This window comes from Syngnathus typhle, linkage group LG1, assembly GCF_033458585.1.
Source record: "Syngnathus typhle isolate RoL2023-S1 ecotype Sweden linkage group LG1, RoL_Styp_1.0, whole genome shotgun sequence".
NCBI classification, from domain to species: domain Eukaryota; kingdom Metazoa; phylum Chordata; class Actinopteri; order Syngnathiformes; family Syngnathidae; genus Syngnathus; species Syngnathus typhle.
The window spans coordinates 14973707-14996312 of record NC_083738.1 but is presented as its reverse complement, the minus strand read 5'-3'; the positions used below and the strand labels follow the sequence as shown (position 1 = coordinate 14996312).

The 22606-nt window shown below is 41.3% G+C and overlaps 1 protein-coding gene across 2 annotated transcripts in view; it reads right to left on the bottom strand.

Moving 5' to 3' along the window:
- pcdh19 (protocadherin 19) overlaps nucleotides 1–22606 on the bottom strand; it is a 58894-nt gene that overhangs the window by 14879 nt on the left and 21409 nt on the right. For both annotated transcript variants that reach the window (XM_061281467.1, XM_061281475.1), the window contains exons 3-4: nucleotides 14281–14339; nucleotides 10282–10454 (exon numbers count right to left, since the gene is read on the bottom strand). In XM_061281467.1, coding sequence (XP_061137451.1) covers nucleotides 10282–10454; nucleotides 14281–14339 — 232 coding nt within the window. The remainder of the gene's footprint in view (nucleotides 1–10281; nucleotides 10455–14280; nucleotides 14340–22606) is intronic.

Genomic DNA, 22606 nt, shown 5'->3' with positions numbered 1-22606 from the left:
GACTTGCGTCACATGGCTTGCCTTTAACCTTCCACTTATATCTGAAGGGTTCTGCTAGTAGTTAGGTGATGTAGGTCAGTGTTAAAATCAGGTTGCTTAAATTTCAATATAATAATTACTGAACAAACACGAAGGGAACACATTACAGGGGTAGTCAGTATACATCTATTGGAGGTTCTGAATGGCGCCCAAAGAATTAGAGTCAGAATACTGTGTCTGGTATTGTGGCACACACATTTTTATCGTATTTACAATATCTTGTTTGTTTTATAAGTATGTACAGTATATTGCAACTGATTGTCATACAAATATTTACTGTAATTTATATTGCGTAAGCGTATTTGAGTGGCGAACTTAAACACATTCTGGCGAGAAGAGGACACTTTTTCACTCTACTCGCTGTTAAGGTACGACCAGGATCAGTGTTGCTACAGTTACTTACAAAAAGTAGTTCAGCTACTTTACTAATTACTTGACCTGAAAAGTACGGGTTTTCAAACCTGCTCCTCGGGGTGCAGTGTCCTGCATGTTTTATATATGTTTTTCTGCTGCAACACACCCGATTCAAAAATAAGGACTGGGATTAACAACTGCTGCTTTATAGTAACAAAAACACATTCTGTGCATTTGGCGCTCCAAATCAAGGTGTGTAATGAGGAAAACCTGCTGCTCCTTGTTCCAGTGAAGCTATGCCCCATCAATGTGATGAACAGATGAGATGGAAAAAAGTCAAATGGATTAATGAGGGTAGAAGTGTAGGTTTTTTCCCACGGAAAAGGAAGGGAAGTGAGTGGCGTTAAAATGCCTTAAGTATCCCCCAATACCGTCACTCCCCTCCTCCACTCTATCCCAGCTGCAGTGAAGTGTCTCTTTGTATTCTGGACAGAAAAGCATGAGCTACAATGTACTTGTCCACACTTGATTATTCCCACTGATTTCAACAGAGCGTTTAATTTATATTCTTAGGAGATAAAACACATGCCTTTTACGTGCCCGTGAAGAATGCAAGTGTGCATGTGCATCGGCTTCTCGCATGTTAATACTGTCCGCTTCATCTCTGCTCCACGAACTCACTATGAGAGCTCCTAAATGCGAGTCAGTGCTACAGGTAATGGAGCTGATTATAGCCGACTGGGCCGAGGGCCAGCTGCCTGGAGGGAACGCGGACCGCCCAGTCGGTGTCTCATAGCCTGGGATCCCTGTAATACAAGCCTAGCTTGGCAGTCTCTCGGCGGGTATCCTTCCCACTCACGGGTCTCCTCTGGACCATGTGTATATGTGTGTGTGCCTTCATATCAGCTTGTTTACTCTGCCAGTAACAATGATGCCATGAGTCCATTGTGACTCTGTTTACAGCTGAGTGTTGGCTCCGGAGTGAACCTAACTGCTATTTTCTGTCTTTGGGGAAGGTGTTTGGGGCAAAAGCAGACCCTAACCATTTTTGCGCCATGGACCAGTTTCACGTGAAGCAAATGACAATAACATCAGTAGTGTGTTACTTATTTATGTCCTGCCTACTTTTGTTTTGGTTTAACATCATTGTAGAAAATCCAGGAAATTGAAGCAAGGCAAGTGCTTCTTTGATTTTTTTTTTACCATTGCCATATTTCATGCATGAGAACCACCTATAGTGACAAATTTGTATTTTAAGTACTGATATTGTCTCTGCTTTCTTGCTTAACCCATTTAGTATTCAAACCAGCAGTGCCTTTTAGAGGGGTCAAATAATGCAACTGGTTAATGGAGCAAATTTGAAGCTTCATTTTACTTCATATATCTATTGGTGTGCACACAAATAGCATGGCTGAAATGACGACTGAATCCAGCTAATCAATCCCAGAGATCTTTCCCTAACAGAAATAAACTCTCATGTCTCACCTACAAAATGTCAGATTTAATTGTGTGCAACATTTTTGGGAGTGGAATTCTAATGTCGGTGTCCCAGCACTACGTCGGCTAAGCGCATTGTTATTCTAAACACTAAACAAGTCAGCTAAGTTGGTTTAACTGAATTGCACGTTTGTCGCATGGGCCCGCCACAATGTTCTAACGACTAGGAGAGAGTAGTGTGCTCACAGCACTATGTGATAAGTGTGTAGGTGGGAAGCCATCTTAATCTCGCTTTATGCTGAATGTGCATCACGCAGATCATGCAAATCGCCACCCAGAAGTGGTGAACATTGCTCTGCTCCTGCAATGACCCAGACTAATGTAATCATACCGTATGTGCACTAGACGCGTCACACAGAGAAGGGAAGGTAACTGTGAGCATCTCCAAGATGGGGAAATAGTGAATGGCAAGGTTATTACTTTATAGCAGGGGTCCGGTGTCCTGCATGTTTTATACTCTGTATTCGAATGATCGGATAATCAGCAAAATATGCGGAAACTGGATAACAATCCTGATCATTTGAATCAGGAGTGCTGCAGCAGGGAGACATAGAAAACATGCAGGACACCCGATCCCGAGGACTAGAATTGGGGACTCCTGCTTTGTAGAGTCCACTTAGCAACGATACATATTACACACTGTATGTACCAGTTTAGTTAAATGAAACATGCAATTAATCAATTACTGGTTGCGCAAATCTCATAAATCAATTACAGCTTTAGCTAGATTTCAGACTTGTTTTTTAATCTAAGGAGACATCCCTCTTCTGATAGGGCCCTTTTTATCTAGCTAGCAAAAGGCTTAGATGAATGTGGTGTGGAAGAACCAAACCTTACTCTGGTTGCAAAACTGGAACGTCTCCATGGAAACTTCACAAACTTCATTTGAAATGAACAAATATTTTCTAATCAACCATTCATGTTTTTGTGCACAAACTTGATTTATGTTCATCTTTGCAGGTTAGTATCTCCTGTTTGTTACTTGGAATACATTAAATAACTAAAATTACCAACTACAATGTTGGGCATGGTCCTGGAGACATTTTCTCCTTATGATAGATGCACACTAAAGTTGGTGTCAGTTGTTGATATTGTTGCTTGAGACTATTTTTTTCCTACTTTTCCAAATGGTGCTAATGAGAAAATAAAACACATTTTCACCACGACGTAGTACAAAAATCGGTGAGTTTTCAGGCGTGTTCTGGCATACCAAAGGTGACTCATTTGCCGCATTTGAAATGCTCCGTCCCCCACCCTTTAACCATTTCTCTATCTCCTCATCTTCCTGTGATTAACCTTTGAAAACGGACTCTCCAACACTCTAGGCAGTGTTTGCCCACGAGCCGTTTTAACATTCCACTCCGGCTCCAAATCCAATCCACTCCTGCCCATCAAACTCCAAGACGTTACCAGTTTTAATCTGCCTCCCAACCCCCTGATCAAGCCTCGTTTCCCCACCTGCCGTCCACAGGGGCCCGGCTTGAAGAGGTGTTCGACAAACAAGTGTGATTTACTCTCTTTCTGTGTGGATTATTAACACACCTAGCATGCCACAGCATCATGAATAAGCAATGGAGATCCGGTAGCCTATTTTCCCTCTCTCTCTCTCTCTCTCTCTCTCTCTCTCTCTCTCTCTCTCTCTCTCTCTCTCTCTCTCTCTCTCTCTCTCTCTCTCTCTCTCTCTCTCTCTCTCTCTCTCTCTCTCTCTCTCTCTCTCTCTCTCTCTCCCCCCCCCATATCAGGCTCATTGTGAGCCGTAGAAAATAATGAACTATTCCCATTTCTCTCTCTGATATGTTCAATACGCTATCCATGACAAGTGCATGGAGATAAGCAGTTTCTTCTTGAGCTGATTAAAATACACCAGCTTTATTCATGGGAGCTTTGTTCGGATCAGGTGATGCTTCTATCGTGTTACGACATTCCGTGGCCGAGAGACAATCTACACTTTTAATTTGTCCCCGTATGCAAAACGCAGCAGCAAAAGACACTTGGAAAACTTAATTCAGCATCAAAACACATTTGTTTAAATACATCCACACATCCCTCGACTTATTCCCGCTTGGAAATAAGTAAAGAACGGAAAAAGGAGAGGTGGGGCAGGGATTTTTTACTTAAGCAAGTACAGCAAACAAACACCACTACCAAGAGACTTTGGCTATTTTTAAACATGAAAGCAGTGTACATGCTTGCTTAACATATTCAGATGTGTAAAAACAAAGAAAATGATGGCAGCCTCTTTTCCACAGGGTGCAATAAATGCCAGTCAGCTTTCCTTCTTACGAGTTGGAGAACACAATTTACATGTCGTTGAATCTACATGTCGTCGCTATCAGGCAGAAACCTCTTATATCCAAATATGGTCAAATATATTTTTTTTTTTCACAAATCGATACTCATGGGCTGTCTCCACCTTGTCTATAATTTACATGCAGTTGTAGCCAATTTAAAGCTTTGAACATTGCTTAAACAAATGATCACAACTTATGTTTTACACGGTGAAGGTTTTTTTTGGCATTTTTTTGCAGTACTTATCTGCAACGACTTCGTGTTTGTCCTATTTTGATCAATGCCAGCTTCATTCTTTTAGCATATTCAGGTTTTCTTTTAGTAGTACAATGTTGATGCGAAGTGTGCCACAGCAATCTACGATAAAATACAACTTGAACCAAGTGGTGCCTGGGAATTGGGAAGAAGCTGCTGTTTTTTGAGTTCCTGTATAGTTGTCATTTCGACAGATGGAAGTATTACGCCCTACAGCAATGACGTATCGACATTCTTACACTGTTAGAATTAACAAGACACTACTGTTAGTTTGTTTAATACTGAAGAAAAACATTGCCTCACATCGTGGGTTGAAGTTGGTAAAAAGGCAGACCATCAGAGGAGCAGCACCGCCAAACAAGAGTTTAAAAATGGATATTAACTGCCAACAAACATTTGCATTGAAAACAATTGTCACTGTCTCAGATACTCACTTCTTATGTATTTTGAATGCACGAGCCGCAACTGTCGTGTAAAAAGAGTACTATAGTATGTATATTTTGTCACAAGGTTTGTTATTTATCTGATGACCAATTCAAAGAACAAAAAACTCAAAATGCCTGTAAACATTTGTGTTTTATCCAAAACTATATTCTGTTGATTTGATGCACTTTAAGTTTGCCTAATTGTCATTAAGACAGAAATATTATCCTCTTACGGGAAGTAAAAAGAGCTTCATGCTGCACCTTTTCAAGCCAGGTTTCCTCTGGCTTTGGAATTGGGCATGTTTTCAAGTCACATAGGGCGTTATTCGACAACTCCCCTATAATCAGTATCTGTTAGGTCAGTCGCAAACCTGAGCTATAGAACATTAGTGAAGCATGTTGCTCTGTAGTGCACATTATTTTTAGCATCATCGTCCAGGCTTCTTCTGATTTTATATTTGACTACAGATTGAAATGATCATTATTGCCGTCTGCAGTGTCCTCCGATTTAAGCGGAACAGCATAGACACGGATTTACAGTGTGAGCATTTTTTGTCATCTTGACCATTAAATCACACAGTATGGATTCTTAAATATGGCTCTTCAAAAATCATTCCGCTAATTATTCCTCCTCATTTCCTACGACGGAAGAAAGTGGAACACAGGTGGACACAGCTTGAAATTCCAATTTATTCGCCTTCATCTTTTCTCATGTCGGACATGCGCTCTGCGGTGCACTCCGTCTTCCTTAACTCGTATTACACCTCCCCACTGCTCTTTGTCACTGTCGGCCATTTTACCTCCATGGCTCCCACATTAGATTAAGCAAATCAAAATGGATGATCCCTGTATGGAGTTTGGATTGTGGATGTGATCATAAAAATATAATCATGCATGATTTGTTGTTGGCACACTTGATTCGATGCTGTTGAAGTTTTATTCACCGGAGAAAAACTAAAAATCAGTCTTACCTGTCAGATAGATTGTTTCTTTGTTCCCCCTCCCAATTTTCCCTCACTAAGACTTCCTACTCTACTCTCCGCTCATCTCTCTCTGCCTGCCTCACGTTGCCTGCTCCTCCTCCTGCTCTTGCTCTTCCTCCCCCTGCTGTCAGCACAGCCCCGCCGACTCGCACACTCTGACACCTGTCAGCAATTTCCTTAGGAGATCACAGAACTGCAAACTAGAAATGTTCCTGTGTTGAATTTAGGGCAAGTTTTGCAGCAGAAACATATGAGATGCTTTTACGTTTTTTTCCCCCTTCAAATTCAACAGGGAAAGGGAAGTGCTTGAGCGGCACAAAGTTTAAGGGAAGACAGAAAAAAAAGGTTTGCGATCCGAGAGGAAGGGGAGGGATGCTCGATTCAATTAGGAACAGTGAGACCCAGTGGATCCCTCTGATGGAAGATGGGAATATGGAGGAATCTGTGGCCCACGGAGTGAACTTCCATTCCTGGGCTCCAGGCTTCAGGCACACCCCCTCAGGGAACTGGCACATAGATGAGGCAAAATCTCCAGAGATGAAGGGGGAGAGGAATATGTCAAAAATAAAGGAGGCCTGTTCCTTGCCCGAGCTAATTGAACAGTCTCGCTTTCCTCAGTGTGTAAAAAAGCCACAAGGGCAGATTCTTTTTTTCTTTTCTTTTTTGCCCCACTCTAATAAATTTGAAATAACCACAAAACCATAAATCCCAAATACTGTCATACTCCCCACTTTACTCCTACATGGAGAAATTTGTCAAAACATGGATGTTAATCCGTAAAAACACAGCGGCTCATCCACATCCGCCAGGAATTACTTGAGAGCGCTGACAATCAAAAGAAAGAAGACCACCAAAAAAAAAGATCTAGCTGTCTGTTAGCTGGCTTTTATCATAACAGTAATGGCTTGGCATTGCTTAAGCTCCATTTAATGAAATCCCTCCAATTTCACTTGAAAAATAAAGAATATATTTAATACGTCACTCGTTCAGAGGTTACGGTTTAAGCCATATCATCCGTTCATGACTGTTAAAGATAGCCTTTCCATTATAGATTTGAAAGAGATTTAATGTGATTTATTCTGAAAATACTTCAATAATCTAATCGGCCAGAGTGAGGTTTTCAAAAAGAGCTCCTCTTAAGATTCTTGGCAGGGATTCAGCAAACGCTTAAGAAACACTAGAACGTTGATTCTCAGCTGGGGGTGTGATGCTGACAGCAAGTCAAAAATGAATTAAAGTAATACAGACAGATTTAATCTGCATCTGACTTTATGTTTGAAAATCATTCATGTATTTTGAGTTTGTGTTGAGGAAACGTAAATAATAAATACACAAATGATTTGGTATATTTACAATAGAATGGGATCGAGGACTATACTATGAGTGGAATGTTCTATTTTGTGACCGGATCTATTTTTATTGAAAAATTATTTTGACTTTAATGCTCAATCCTCAATCATGTGCCTTGAAATTGATTTTTATCAGTAATTATGTGTTATTGTTTCAAAAGATGGCATGGCTCCATTAACTTCTAATGTTAATTTTAGTTTCTTTGACTATTTATTTTTATCCATCAGTTGCCATTGTGTCTCCAATACTGTACAACAACAATTGAATTAACATTTAGTGTGTCTCCACTTAGGAACAATTCCGCTTACAAACCGCCTCTCGTAACCTATTGCGTTACTATCTTGGGAAGGGTCATGGAGGTTGACAGAGATGATTTGCTTTTGTAAGCCACATACAATGATGTGGCGAGCCGAATCTGGGTTTGACACCTGTGGCCTAGATCAAAACAGTTTTTACCCTCTAAAACGGGTCAAAAATGTCCAGTAGTAGTGATGTTGGAGGAAGAAGGATTGTTCATTGTGATTGAGAGCAGTGGGGGTTGACTGAGCACAAAGGGATTACCTCATGAAAGAAAGCCGGCATGTTTATGATGCTTTGGAGGGTTTTTGTGTGAAGGCAACTCTTGTCTCCTGGGCAAACAGCACCTTTGCATGGCACTGGGAATGGTAAATATTTGCTCTGTTCAATCCTGGGAGTTTAACCTACGCTCCTTCCCACTTGTTTTGTTCATAGCCCTTATCAACACAGGAAAACATGACAATAAAAGCGTGCACGTAGGAAATGAATTCTCAACGTTGTCTGTCTTTGTGTATTGTGCTGTGGCTGTGTCTCCCAATAGGCGTGCAAGTGTGTTCAGTAAATTGTCTTCTGATAATCCTTCCCTTCATCCAACACAAAGTAAATGCTTCACATGGTCCAATTTTTGTCAGTTAAATGGACTCAAAGTGAAGACAAGCCTGTCCCCACTACTACAGTAGCTTTTCCAGACCCTTTTTTAGCGTGGATGGATGGACGGACGTGGGGGAGGGGGACTGATGGACTGACTGATGGACGAATAGATGAATGGATGGTTAGGTAGGTTCCTGGGATTGAATATGTGGAGTCTGAAAAGACATATAAGTCTTTGGTAGTGAATTTAACAAGCATTTTCATAATTTTCTTGTGGCTCTTACCATTTATTGACAAAGAGTGAAAACCAAATATCATTTTTGGGGGGAGCAGCTCTGTGGAAAGAAATCCCTATCAAGAGGATTTGATTGTAATTCAAAACAGCTCCTTCACTATCAATTTTCTGTTCTGCTTAAAAGAATGAATACTGAAATGAAAGTGTACCACGCATTCTTAATACTTAACACTCACAATGTGCATTATCTCTAATTGCGTCCAATTATTACATGAAATCAGACTCGATTGGTAGGTTGAGATCTTATGAACAGTCATTTATTTTTTTATTTTTGAATAGCGTATGATGCTACTGAGGGTAGCTTTGACGTCAGGCGCGGACCTCGGCCAAGTTGTTACAAATGACGGGCGAGCAGCCAGGCAGGCGGCGGCGACTGAGTCCATTTACATGGCTGTCATTAAGTGTGTCTCCTAATGTTATTATTCCCCACTTACACAACACATTCAGCCAAAATTGCTCCCAGCTATATCAACTTTAAGAAAGCCTTATTATTCCTTGACATAAAAGGGGATTTTTGTTCCGTCGCACTCATTAAAAATTGATTCTGTACGTGAGCAAGGGGGAGAAGAAAAGTAAGGTGCTTATTATGGTTGGAGTTAAAATAACACCACTGAGGGAAGAGACAGCTATTAATAAACCCTTTTTGCCGAGCTCAAAAACGGAAACGAGGGTCACCCTAAAGTTTTACCCAAAGCGGACGCTTGTGCAACTGTGGTGTTTTCCTGCGAGTCTTAAATGGCTACCAGGTGCACGGCAACATCTGGGCCGGCCACGGACATCTTCATCCTTCCTCTCTAGTGTGAGTGGCAGCAGTTAAGCACCAACACGACTCCTTACACTGACTCCTGCCAGACGACGGGATGTCTTTTTAAACGCTTCAGTCAGATATGAAACATCCACATTAACTCGCCAGCTAAATGATCCCTCTGAATAATGGATCAGGGCTCGTGGAGGTATGTAAAAGTCCACCTTTGTGAGCCTAATTGCTGCCACGCTAGCTCGTGGGGATTCGACGAGCCTTCAAACGCAAACATAGCTGCTGTCAATCAATGTGTGTTGCCTGAGGTTACATCAGAAGGGTAGAATGTGGTTTTTTTTTTCCCTATCCAATTGTCGAAAGTTGGGAGAGTAGATTTGAGGATACCAAAATAACTTATGTGAATAAATGAAGTCCTACTACAATATCCAATACTGTGGACACATTCACAGTGATTTTATGTCCTGCATTATTTGAAGTGACAATTATAGAATTCATTAAAGACAACAACAGCAAACAAAGCAAAGCAAACCTTATACAACCTTTTAAACAGTTTATCATTAACATAATTAGATAAATTAGATAAAAGTGCTTTCAGAATCACCCCAAGATTACATGAGGTCAGCCTGAGGAGCATAAAAAAGACAAACCTGCCTGTTCCGTTTTCGCAAACTGCCACACAACCAACGGATGACCATATTTATTTCATATGTTCCATTTTTAAAAACTATTGATATAGTTTCCATATTAATAGAGTATATGTTCAAATGTATCAATCCCCATTGCCTTTGACATGACACTCTTGTCATTTTATATAGATTGGAGGTCTTTTTGTGCTTCCGCATTGACGCCACAAAATCGATTTGACGGTCCACAAAAAAAGCAATGACCAATCATTACTCAGCATGCAAATATCACATGACCAAACTCTCAAAACAGGTGAGCCCTGATTGGTCATTACCTGACTAATCATTGCTGTTTACTGTTTTATTTCTCACCTAGTTTAAAGTGATCAAACTGTTATGATATCACATTAGTTGATGTCACACCCATTGGTGGAAACACAAACCAGATCCACAAGTTAGCATTTTGCACCGGTGAAGATGCTTTGGCTGTTATTGTTGTACAACAACACGGATGTGGTCTTACCTTGGTCTGGCAGCTGGCAAACATTGGGAGGCACGGTCATGTTGAGCATGTCATTGACAGCCGTATCAACATAGTGTCCTCGCTGGACGTCGTGTTCGCTGTCGGTCTGGTCACTCTCCTCGTGGCCGCTGTCCTTCAGACTGTTCCCCTCTAGGTCCTTGAATGTCGACGTGCTGCACAAGGGAGGACCGAGAAAGATGTTGATTAACTGTCACATCAGCGTCGCTCACATGTTCGCGCATCGTTTTCACTCCCAGGGTGTTTTAAGTGCCTTTTCCTTGTCTTTTTATGAGGTTATTTTCTACCTATTCTGAACTTAAAAAAATCACTGGCTTTAAAATAAATCTTAGCAAAACACTCAACTTGAAATAATCGTAATAATAATCGCTTGTACGGATCTCCTTGGTGCAACAGGCAAAGACGTGTTGGATGGACACACTGCCTTCAAGGGCATCTTGAACAAACAGGGAGGCACTTGCTCACTTCAATCAGACAAATACTGCAGTAATCAGGAATTCCGGGAAGAAAGATGGATGTCGGAAACGCTGGAGGCATGCAAACCGAGCATCTGGCTTGCACCGGGAGCTCGCAGTCAATAAAGCAGGATGGGTGGTGGGTGGCGGGGAGGCGATAGTAACAATCAACAGCTGCACAGTAACAGTGTGATTTCCCCTCGTTTGAGTACCATCCCACCGGAACAAATTCACATTTATAAACAACACTAAAGAGCAGGGGAATAAATCAACATGTGTTCTTGGAAGAAGTAGCAGGGAGAGAGTGGGAGGTAGGAGTGAAGGACATTCCAAGGTAGCTGTATCCTCAAACACTGGCCGAACGTTCCCCATTGCGAGGCTGAAGCGGCGGATAATGCTGACCTTCTGATGTTATCACTGTAATTGCACCTGTATCAGACCAGGGGGGTTCACTGGGCTCCTGAGGGGCTTGCTTTGTGGGAATCTGCACTTCCATGCTCTTTGTTTACATAAATGCAGGAAATCTTTGGAGGGGAAATTGTCATAATGGGTCTGTAGAGAGGGGGCAAAGCCGGGAGCAAACAAAAGAAAGCCCCCTTGTTGCAAGGCTGCAGGTAACAAAAGGACAATTGTGGAATCAAAAGTAGCCCACTTGCAAAACTATTCCACAGCCGGAGGGAATTATTTTGACCCCCGTGCCTATTTCCTAACCCTGCATTCCCACGTAGCTATCCAATTTTGGGGCAGCACGATGGACTTGCCGGTAGCACATGTGCCTAACAGCTCAAAGAGGATCGGTGATCAAATCTCTGCTCAAGTCCTTCCCGCATGGAGGCCGCAAGTTGTGCCTGCGCTTGCGTGGGCTTTCTACAGATACTTCAGCTTCCTCCCACATTCATGCATGAAGACTATAGACCAGGGATTGGCAACTGAAATGCTGGAGGGGGCCACAATCTTTTCTCAGTGTGACGGGGGGGCGGCGGGGGGAGGGGGCGGGGCAGTCACATACTTCATAACCAGATGTATAAAAAAAAATGCTATTTTAAATATGGATAAATAAGTGCTCTATATTATTCACTCTTGATAATACATATTTCAATGAATGTAAAACCCATTGCCTTAACCCAGCAACAAAAGATTTGAAGCAAACAGAAATAACCACATAGTGGTTTATTTTTTTTCAGTATAAAGATCTCTCGCACAAAAATGACCATTTCAGGATAGCAAAAAAGTGCTGAACAAGAAACCGACATTAAGTGCAAAATCATTTTTTTAATAAATTGGAGCTAAGGGTAAAATAAATAAATACATAATCATCATCATCAAGGAACCCCATCCCTGCAATGGATTATACTTTAGGTATGAATATGAAAAGTTGTTTGTCCCTAAGTGCTTTGCGATTGATTAGTGACATGGTGTAGCCCAAAGAGACCCCAAGGACAAGTGCTGGGAAAATTAAATGGATGAATCTGTTTTTTGAGTCCACATATGGATGATGGTTTTAAATTATCGACTCTACTTTCACATAAAAACAAACTGACCAGCTGTTATTTACCCAACCACAAGCCTTAAAAAAGCATCAAGTGCCTGGTTAGCATATTCTGACGCCTTCAAACCGTAGTATCGTGACAGATGATATTTATTTGTACATAAATATTCTAAAACATTTTCAAAGTGTGAATGAAGTCAGTGCTCCTGCAATGTCACCAAAATATGACTCATGTACAACAAGGAGGTCGTTGAACATGTTCTGTTGTTAAATAGCGTAAAATATTTAATAGAAACATAACGTTGAGATTTTGATTTAGATATCAAATGAGAAGCTGTTTTTTACAACATTTAAAATACTCTTCTTAATCTTATCTATCATATCAAATCTTCAAAGCAACTGTACATTTTTTAATGTAACATCTTAATTTTCATTCTGATGGGCCACTGACTTCTGATAAGCTAGTCTGCGGGTCTTTAATAAGTTGGACTCTTCTCATATTCAGTGCAACAGAAGGTCATGATTATGCATAGTGTTCTATGACTTGTGTTATTTTTCACAGCTATAGGGAGCGGAAACAAGTTAGTTGCTTTTGCTACAAAATTATATGATTTGTGTCACATTATGTATGCAATTATCAGCTAAATGTAGACTCTAATATGTAGAATACAATCCCTTTCATTGCTATAGCAATACTGAATCTCATTCTCTGTGCGGTTTATTTTGGCTGACCTACTTGGACAATTCTCATGTTGTATTAGCGCAAGCATGAGTGCTACCTTGCTCAATCATTCTATGATGATGTTGATTTCAAGAAACTGCATAGTAGCTTGCTCTCTGGCTTTTAGATTTACAAAGCTGCTAGCTGAAGCCTAAGAAGGAAATACACTGACATATGGCTAAAAAAAATAGGATTTTCATTTATGATGCTTCAGTGGGATATTAAAGATGATTAACATAGCCTTAATTCAAACTATAATAACGAGAACAGAGAATATTTAATTGCCACAGAAACCATGGATTTCATTTTTTGTAGGTCTTCTGATGGACTTGCCTGGGTGCCTTCTACGTTGCTTGATAATAACTTAAAGACCCTAACATTGACTTCACAATTACAGGGGGAATAAAAATATGACTTAACTTCTATTTTAAAGAATTTGATTTATATCAAATGTCTCTCATGGGTTATATGACATATAATTCAGATAAGATAAAAGTAGATTCTAAGGATAACAGAATGTCTTTCATTGCCATTGCAACCCTACATCTACTTTAGTTGGTCTTTAGTTTAGTGGACCTTTCTGGACACCTTCTATGTGACTTTAGTGCTTAAATTCATATAAATTTGCTTAAAAGATTGTGATATGATGATGTTCATAAGTTTATGTTAAAATCCTGATTTCTTTTTTTGTCTGATTGTCGTGTAAAATGAGTAACACTTCACAACTATAGGGAGAGCGCATGAAGGAAATTTTACTTCCCTTTCTTTTAAAATATCACATAGTTTAATGACATATACAGTAGATTAAAGTGAATACAACATTTTACATTGCCATGGCAACCCTGAATCGCCTCCACGTTGGTTGCTATTTGATATGGTGGAACTGCGACACCTTGCATGTTAAGTTAGCAGAAGCGTGACTGCTAGCTTGCTGAAAGGATTACTAATAGGCATTGTATTGTAAGAGGGAGAGCAAAAACTTTCATTTCTGGTACTTTAAAAGAACTGGTTTCCATTACATTTTGCTTACGCATGGTCTTGAGGTTGATTCCTATCATATAGATGTAGATTCTGCTGTTGTATCTAATTAAGTCATCTCCATCCATCTTTCTTCATCATTTGAATGAATTATGTAGAGGATTTGTTTTTTTCTTCCTTTCTTTTGTTTTGCATATTCTTACCAATCCCTATTATCCCCACTCCAAAACAAACACATACAAATTGCTGCAAGGATTCCTGCGGTCTCATTAGATAAAACAATAAGAGATAACAATGGTAGCTAGGTGCATGAAACAAAAAAAAAATAATAAACGTACCTTTTAATGAGGTGGGCTCTGCTGTTCACATAACTGGAGTCAATTGAATAATTCTCCGTCTGGAACACAGAGGTTGGGTGGGGTGGGATGAGGGTTGGTGAGTAGGGGATATGAGTGGGGAGGTTGGAAACAGGGAGATACATACTTTCAATAGGAGAAGAAACTATAACAATGTTAGCAGTAATTGGTTTTCATAAGGAATGTTATTTTCCTCAAAGGAGAGCGTCCTCTGCATCTTTTAAAGCACATACACACGCTTAAACACATTGAGGCTGACGAGGTGTTGAGTGGTACGGTGAACACAAGTTTCTTCAATCCTCGGTCCACATGCACTCCTTTGCTGGCCAACCCACCAACTTTGAAACAGAATCATTAAGGCAAGAAGTGGAAGAAGAAAAGTACCCCATATCATCCGGAAATGTTTCCCTCCTCTCCCCGCGTGCGAACGGCTCACTTCTAACACATTTGAGAACATTACACATTAATGTGGAGAAAATTAAATAAATAACAGCGAGAGAAGGAGATGAACTTAAGCGCGTACTGGGGGGAATCTTAACGCCGCAATTGGAGATGAAAAGACTTTTTCAGAATATGCATGCGATAGATCTCTGACCCACATTACAGCGTAAAGTTCAAAGGCATCCCACATTCATATTTCGCCCAGCGTTTATATTTGCTGAGGATCTATGAACCCCTGTTGCGCCACTGTGTAGTATCAACTCCCACAAAAAACTTGAGTCTTAAAAAAAAAAAAGAAAAACATGGAGGTCCAGTGAAAAGGCAGGAAGTGACCCTTCCCTGCAAAGAGTGATCAGATGCAGGTGTTTTCCGGGGAGAGAAAGCAGAGGCTTCACTTCAAATTCCAAAGTGAAGATAGCAGGCGGTGATAAGACGCTGCGGGTCGACCCCTTGACTTCCGAGTGAGGGCAGCTGTGCAGATACTACAGCTATGTTGAAAGAATAACAGAACCCAACCATCCCAAAACAAACCAAAAAATACAACAAAGAAGCCAAGTCAATGCAGACACTCGCACAACTTCAATACCTCCTTTGTTATTTTAGCCGGGAAAAACTGTAATGACGGAAGCAAGGACATGCACTACATTATAAATCAGTGCGTTTGCCGTTAAGGTTATCGTAATTCATAGTCCCTTTCTTTAACACAAACTTTAACAAGCCACTGTAAAAACGAGACAATTCCTTGAAGGAAAAAAGAAAGAGTTATTAATGTTTCATTGTTTGCCCCTGATTTGTTTTCCAGGATGCATACAATACATAGACAGATAATAAAAGAAGCAATCATCATGTCATTTAACAGAGATATGGAAAAGGTCGCACAATTAGGCAAACAACACAAATTTGGGAGAGAAATATTAAAATATAAAAAGTCACACAAAAACCCGGCAGGACCATAGTAATGCGTGGCATAATCTTCACTTGAGGTCAGTTCAGTAAGCATCAAATAATTCTCGGATTTTGTTCAGACATTTTAAGATAGAAAACAAAGTGACTTATATTTTGGAATAATAAAGCTCAAAAGTCAGACAAAACCTATAAAAGGTTGATCATTCTAAGGTGTGACTCCAGCAATTCTAGTGAGACCTCAGCGTTCTTCAATAAAGCACACGTCGAATAAATAATTCAGCTTGTGTTAGAAGTTATAAGTATGGTGAAACTCCAAATGATCTAACAATGTGGCAACCATTTTTTTCCAGAATAATATACCTGAAAAATTGCAATAATACACAATACAGTGAGTCCAGCATTCCTCTGTGTAGCTCAGTTCAGCAAGCATCAAAGAATGGATTGTGAAACTCAAAAGCATCAAAATATGCTCAAAACCCTGGAGGTCAATAATGTGCATTATAGCGCAAGACTTGAAATCTCACAATACTTTGTTCTTCACTCGAGCTCAGTTGAGCCAGCATCAAGGAATTAACTCGAATGAACTTGAACACTGCAATTATTGATCGAACTCAGTCGCTCGCTATTTCCAAAAAGTTTATTTCACAGGTGGTTATTGTCCGCCATAAACGCTGTTGTTCATTTGGCAGACAGAAAACACCCTGCTTGTAACAAGCTTGCAACATGGCTTGTTGACTCAAAGAATTCAACAGGAAATGACCACTGCTCCCTTCTTCTCAAAACCAGAAGGAGCAACATTGATGAGTCACTCACTCCGACGAAGGCTCAGCACAGAAATGCAACGCCCACGTTCGTGACAACCTCAAGTCGGAGGGCGTATCAATAGGTCTTGCTGCGAGGGGTCAAGTTTCAGCTGAGAGCAGCCGAGGAGAAGGGGGGAGGCCGCAAATGGCTCCTTAATCAGGTTGGACAATGTGTTGTTGTGATCTGAGCGGCCCCGCTTTGGCGGCCAGAGCCACTCTATTCCCATAATTATTGTTCCGTTTCATCTGGAGGACTGCGGGGAGGAATGTGACTGATCACTGTGTCACGACAAGTAAGGAGGGGAGTCGAGGGAGCGGATTCAAGATGGGAGGAAATGGGCGAGAGTTGACCTGCGGGACACAGAAGCATCACCCTCCACATCCCGTCCCCATAGTTTTTTTTTTTTTTTTTTAGCCTTTGCATCTTTCTCTTGAATAAAAGCGGGGTCACCGGGACAATGGACTCGTCTTTTGCCATCGAGAGAAAACGCAATCTCCTCTAAGATTTGATTTGCCTTCCTCGTAGCGCCGGACGCTCAGTCGGAAAAAGAGTAAGGGTGGGGTGGGCAGTGCCAATTCTTCTACTAGTAATGACTCGACAAGCTCAGCAGATTTTGCAAAAAGATAGCAAGGAGAAAGAAGATAAAGCCAGAATGTCACCGCTGCCTCACTCTATGAATTACCTAGTTGGTGGCGGAAAACCACAACATTTAAGTTGGAGTAAACAGGCAGATGGAGCAATAGACACTAATAAGATGCTGAAAAAAAGGGATGCATAAAAGGTGTCACCGACAATCTGTTCAATTTATAGGTAGAGAAATTTCTCTCGTTTTCTCTTTTGTCTGATCGTGACAATTTACAGTTTTAAAACAAAGTAGCGATAAAAGGAGACATTGTGATGCTGATAAACAATCGTTTGTCAGACGGCATGTCTGCATGGATGGGATGCTAACATTATGTCCAATAAAACTGAGCTGGAATGTGTATTTGTCCTAAGTCTGCTTTCATGAGGATGCAGACGCACACGTTTGCGTTCCCCCATGACTGCAGCTGAATTTAACTGAGTCTTAATGCACAATCTTGCACACACAGGCGCTCCCCCCTTGTTGAGCTTTTCTCGTCCCCAAATCCCCCGACTTGGCGGGAAGGCACTTTTAAAGAGGCGACTGGCTCACCTGTAGGTCTGCCCCCTGCCGTGCCACTGAGCCCTATTGTGGTGACGTGAAAGACAAAGACCCCTCCAACTCAGTGAAGAGTTTACTATATTCTGTTTACCGCATACCGCTGAGCTACCATAACCCCCTACAACCCTTGCCCCGGACGCCCACAACTATTCCACCCTTTTCCCGATAAGAGAAATTCTCATAGATCCTCGGCCATCTGCTGGATTATAGATTTCCCTCTTCCTTGAGACAGGCCAAGACCCCTCAGGGAGGATCAGTGGTGAAAAAGCGTGGAAGAGAGCTTTAGGCCATAGCCGTAGTTGCGGATGAGATTACATTTTCTATTTCTGCTTGCTGCGGGGAGTCAGCCCTGATGAATACGGAGAGTTATTCCCGTTTAATATCAACGGGCTACCTCACATGCTCAAATTATATTCAATCAGTTGTGACAGAGGGGTACACATGTGACAAACAACCTGCCACGTTCCCCACCTCATTTCACTCCATCACCCGTCAATTTAGTCCAAACCCGGCCGCCGCGTCCGGGAATTAATCATGCTACCAAAGTGAATTATTGTGGCTGAGAGAATGTGTTAAAAATCAGCTTGTTTCTTTCGCTTGAAAAAAATGGAAGGAAAAGCCAATGGCCATCACTTTGTCCTTGATGGTGCGGTACATGTCGAGTATTCTCCCAGCAAACCAAATAATGGCCCCTCTCAAACACAATGACACAGGCGCGTAAACACAGCACCACTTCCTGCTTGCATTTCCGTCTTTGTCGTTTAGCCTTCCCGTGTGAAGGTGAACAAATACTTCACACTCTGGGTCCAAAAAGACAATCAATTGCGAAACTCGTAAAATGGACAAGAAAGGCTAAAGAAGTCAACCTTAGTTTACTCTCGGACCAAGAGACGACATTTATTCGTCAGTGTCTTTTAGAAACACATTTGCCGGGGAGGGATATTGAGGTGATTGTGAATATTCTGGACTCTGTTTTCCCTTCCAGCTTCAACTTACCAAACTTGACATTGTTGTTCTTACTCAGACTAAAGATTGCTCCCCTATTATTTACAGTCAAGTAGCGCACTCAATTTTGCTGTTTCACCGCTGATCAAAATTCAATTCCACACAATCAACATAATTTTTACGATCACTTAATCGATTTAATAAGTTGCTAAAACCCCACGTACCATCTATGTAAGGAAAGTGCCTATGATGACTATTTGTATTTTTACTGTGAGACTCAGACAATAGTCCAGACTTGTCTCCATGTCACTCAGGACTAGAGGCTCCATAGACATCCAGTCGGAAGACATGTGATTAATTATACATATATTGATAGAAATTCCATTCATTATTCATGTGTTTTAGAGCCACCCCGCCTTTCAGCATGATGAAAAGATCTTAAATAATAGGCTCCCCTCTGCAGACATCTGCATTCCAACGTAGTCAAGCGATGCTTAAGCAGCTTAAGTCTGTTGTCTTTCTGGTCAGGGAGGGGGTCGCCGCTCACCTCTGACATGTTTTTCTAAAACTTTGGTGTCCCTGTGACTTCCCGCGGTGGTTGTTTTGTGTTGCCTTTGTTCCGAGTGACAAGGCTGGTCAGCATCAGTTGAATAGCAATCTTGGCGCTGCGTCTTCAAACTCCTGAGGCTGCGTATGGGTTTCATTGAACACCTGTTCGGCATTCATGGCAGCACGTGCCCGCAGACTCAATCCATCGCAGCGCAAGAAAGAAGAGCATGAGATAAAGTTGGACAGTTTTACATAATAATAAAGCGGCAAGGTTGGGGGAGAAAAATGTATCTGCGCTGTTTCCTATGAGAAGTCAGCTTAAGAACAACCCCTGTTGGGCAAGTCTTTGGGGATTTGATTTCATTTGGATCTCGAGCCAAAAAGTTTTCAGTCGTCTCATCCCTATCGAAAAATGTGTAAATTGGCATGAAGGAGGGAGGTTTGGATTAAGGAAAAGATGAGCTTTGCAACCTTTCTAGAAATGATTTGTGCTTGTGACCCCTTGGGAACAAGCACTACTCTCAAAATAATTAGCAGTCATTTATCTATTTTTTTGGTGTGAGAATTACTAGATAGCGTTGATTCCTCGCTGTTCTGCCCTACATTAGCCAGCATTGTAGGGAGAAGTCAGGCACACTAAATTAGAGCATGAGATATTCCCAAAGGTTTACACCTCCTCCCTTGGGCCGGTCTTTACAAATACACATTCAGAAAGAGTGTAGATTATGTAAAGAGCCAAGCTTTTGGTTACAGAAACGGTACGGAAATTAGCATCTGAAACCAGGAAGCGATACATTAGCCTACAACTATTCAGGTCATAAACAAGATAACTATTTGAATGATTGATGTGAATATTTAGCATGTATGTCACCGTAGCAACTACCAGAACACTACTGACATGCACACCTGCCTCCAGTACCACATACACAATGAATTCAAGCAATGAATACATCAGCAAAGATTTTCCTTAATTTTTTTTTTACATTTTCTGTAAAAGTCAGCCACAAGTGTAAATGATTTTAAATGCAGGTTAAAAACTATGCTCCCCCCGCACATAAGATTATGATCCTTCTCAAATCTTTTCCTTGCATTGCACATTTGTTTTACAATTTTTTCAAATTCACCTATAAATTTCTGCATTTCAATTTTAAATGCCTTTAGTTTTTTTGGGGTTGATATGCTTTTAAGATCCCTTGCCTTGACTACTGAACTGTACCATATTTAGACTCTCTATGCTTTTACTGTTCTTTAGATTGATGAGTGGACTACTTTATTTAGGTTGTTTGAGTAGTCGCGTCTGTGTATACATCACTGATTGCTGATGACATCGGGTTCACATTGACACGGTAGATCCTATCTGTTGATGCTGTGGTTGCATTGGCAGATATCCGATTCATATCTCATTTTATCCACGTTAGGAAGAATCTTAATTACATGCCGAATGCCATGACACATTCCCCAATTATGCCACTCAGGAGCAAAAAGAAAACGTTCGAAGCTTGTAGATGGAGTATTAAAGGTGGGCAGCAGTCCCATCTTTCCCTGCAATGCCACTCCTGACATCGCCCCCTCCTCACCCACTGTGACAAGGCATCTTTCCAGACATTTCAGTCCAAAGGAGATTTGCAGCAGCTCATTACAGACGGCAAAGACTCGACCAACGGATGCAGTCGCCCAGAGACGGATTGAGTTGGTCTGTTTATTGACATGCCTTAATCTGACACTGGGTAAAGGGAATTAGTCACCGCCTGTAGACATACTCTGGCTTCACGAGCTACTCCGGCAAATAGGGAGGCAGTGCTTGGGGTGGAGTGGAACTTCATCAAAGTTCATTAATCCCACCACCCCGGGCCATTCTTGCAAAGAAATGATGTTTACATTATGGCACTCGAGTGAAGGGGTGACGTAGTGAAGGACACATGGTGAAGATGCATGTCATGCAGTATCCGTGTGCTCCAGAAGCTTCACCCCATGTAACACATAAATTTGATTTGCAAACAACCTTTGTATCGCAGCAGTTTTTCAACCAATGCTTTGAATCAATGATTCTCAAAACTTTTGGGTCCATGGGCCTTTTACATTGAAGAATTTTACTGTTATTTATCACTCTTTTAGCAATTCCTCTGATCATTCTCACAACTGTTTTTTTAAACGTCAACCCATTTATTCTGGATAAGAAGCAGACTACATGAATGGAAACATTTTTAATCCGTTTTACGTAAAACAGGAAAAGAGCTGGCTGGGTTGTAATTGCAGTCAATGTCTCTGAATATTGCCAAAGACAGTTTCCGTTTACATGTTGCAAAAGCAGTCATTTATCGACATATTTGATCCAAGGCTTTGTACCTCTACATCCAAGCTGTCTTTTTTGCAAAGACATTTTCATGATCAGAGAGTGAGAGAGCTTGAAATGGTGTTCACGTGAAGTCATGTCAGATTCACAATATATTATCTAATCATATCATAATTAATCTCAAACTATTTTACCCCCAGTTCGAGCTCAAGGACCCACAGTGTCCAAGCCCCCAGATTAAGGACCACTTTTTTAAATAATGCCAAAACAAGGCCACGCCTATCGGTGATCCAGATAAGCAGGCAGCACACTATGATTTTAATCCTGTTTGCTGGTAAATCAATGAGATGCACATCTGTTTGGTCATCTACAGCGATGATTTTACTAAGCAGCTGTCAGAGTGACAGCAGAGTATTATCTGCTTGCTCATCATCGCTGCACCTATAAATCCGGCTTCTTAACAGGATCGGGGGCTCTCCAATGGGAATCCCATCTCGTGCTGCATCTGTTTTTGATACACTATTGATTAAAAGAAAAAAACTCAGAACAAGTAAAGGGGAAGGGATAAACAATGTGCATTCCTGGTGAGTCAGGAGGGGAATAACACAACAGGAATCGGCAGTTAGACAAGTGTTGACCCAAACACACACATACACACACTCACAGTGGGAAAGAAAACTGGAACAGTCATCTCCATCAGGGAACAGAAACCTAGCAGCATGCAAGCAGGGGGCCGCTGGAAGAGAAAGAGGGGCCAGATGCAGTGGGCTTGACCCACTCATTGGGGGAAGTGATTGTGTGTGTGTCTGTGTGTGTGTGTGTGTGTTGGGGGTTGGGGGGGATTAGCTGAACTGACTTCATTTAATTGAATTTGTATTTTGCCCGACTTTGGGGGGCAAAGTTTTTCACTGTGGGGGAATCTACGGGGGTCGCGGAAAACAGCAACAGACGGTGAAACTGCACGTCCTTACCCCTGCGGTGCATCGACAGGATGACGCTGAGGTGTTGCTGTATTACCGCACACACATACGCTTACACTTATCTTGTTTCCCTGTAATTATGTCTCCATTATGAAGTATAATCTATCCCATTGAAATGCATCTTACGCACCAGCATCCACCTTTCCGCAGCTTCGATTTCTTAAAATGAAGTCCAGTTTAATCCTTTTGTTCTGCCACCCTAAACAA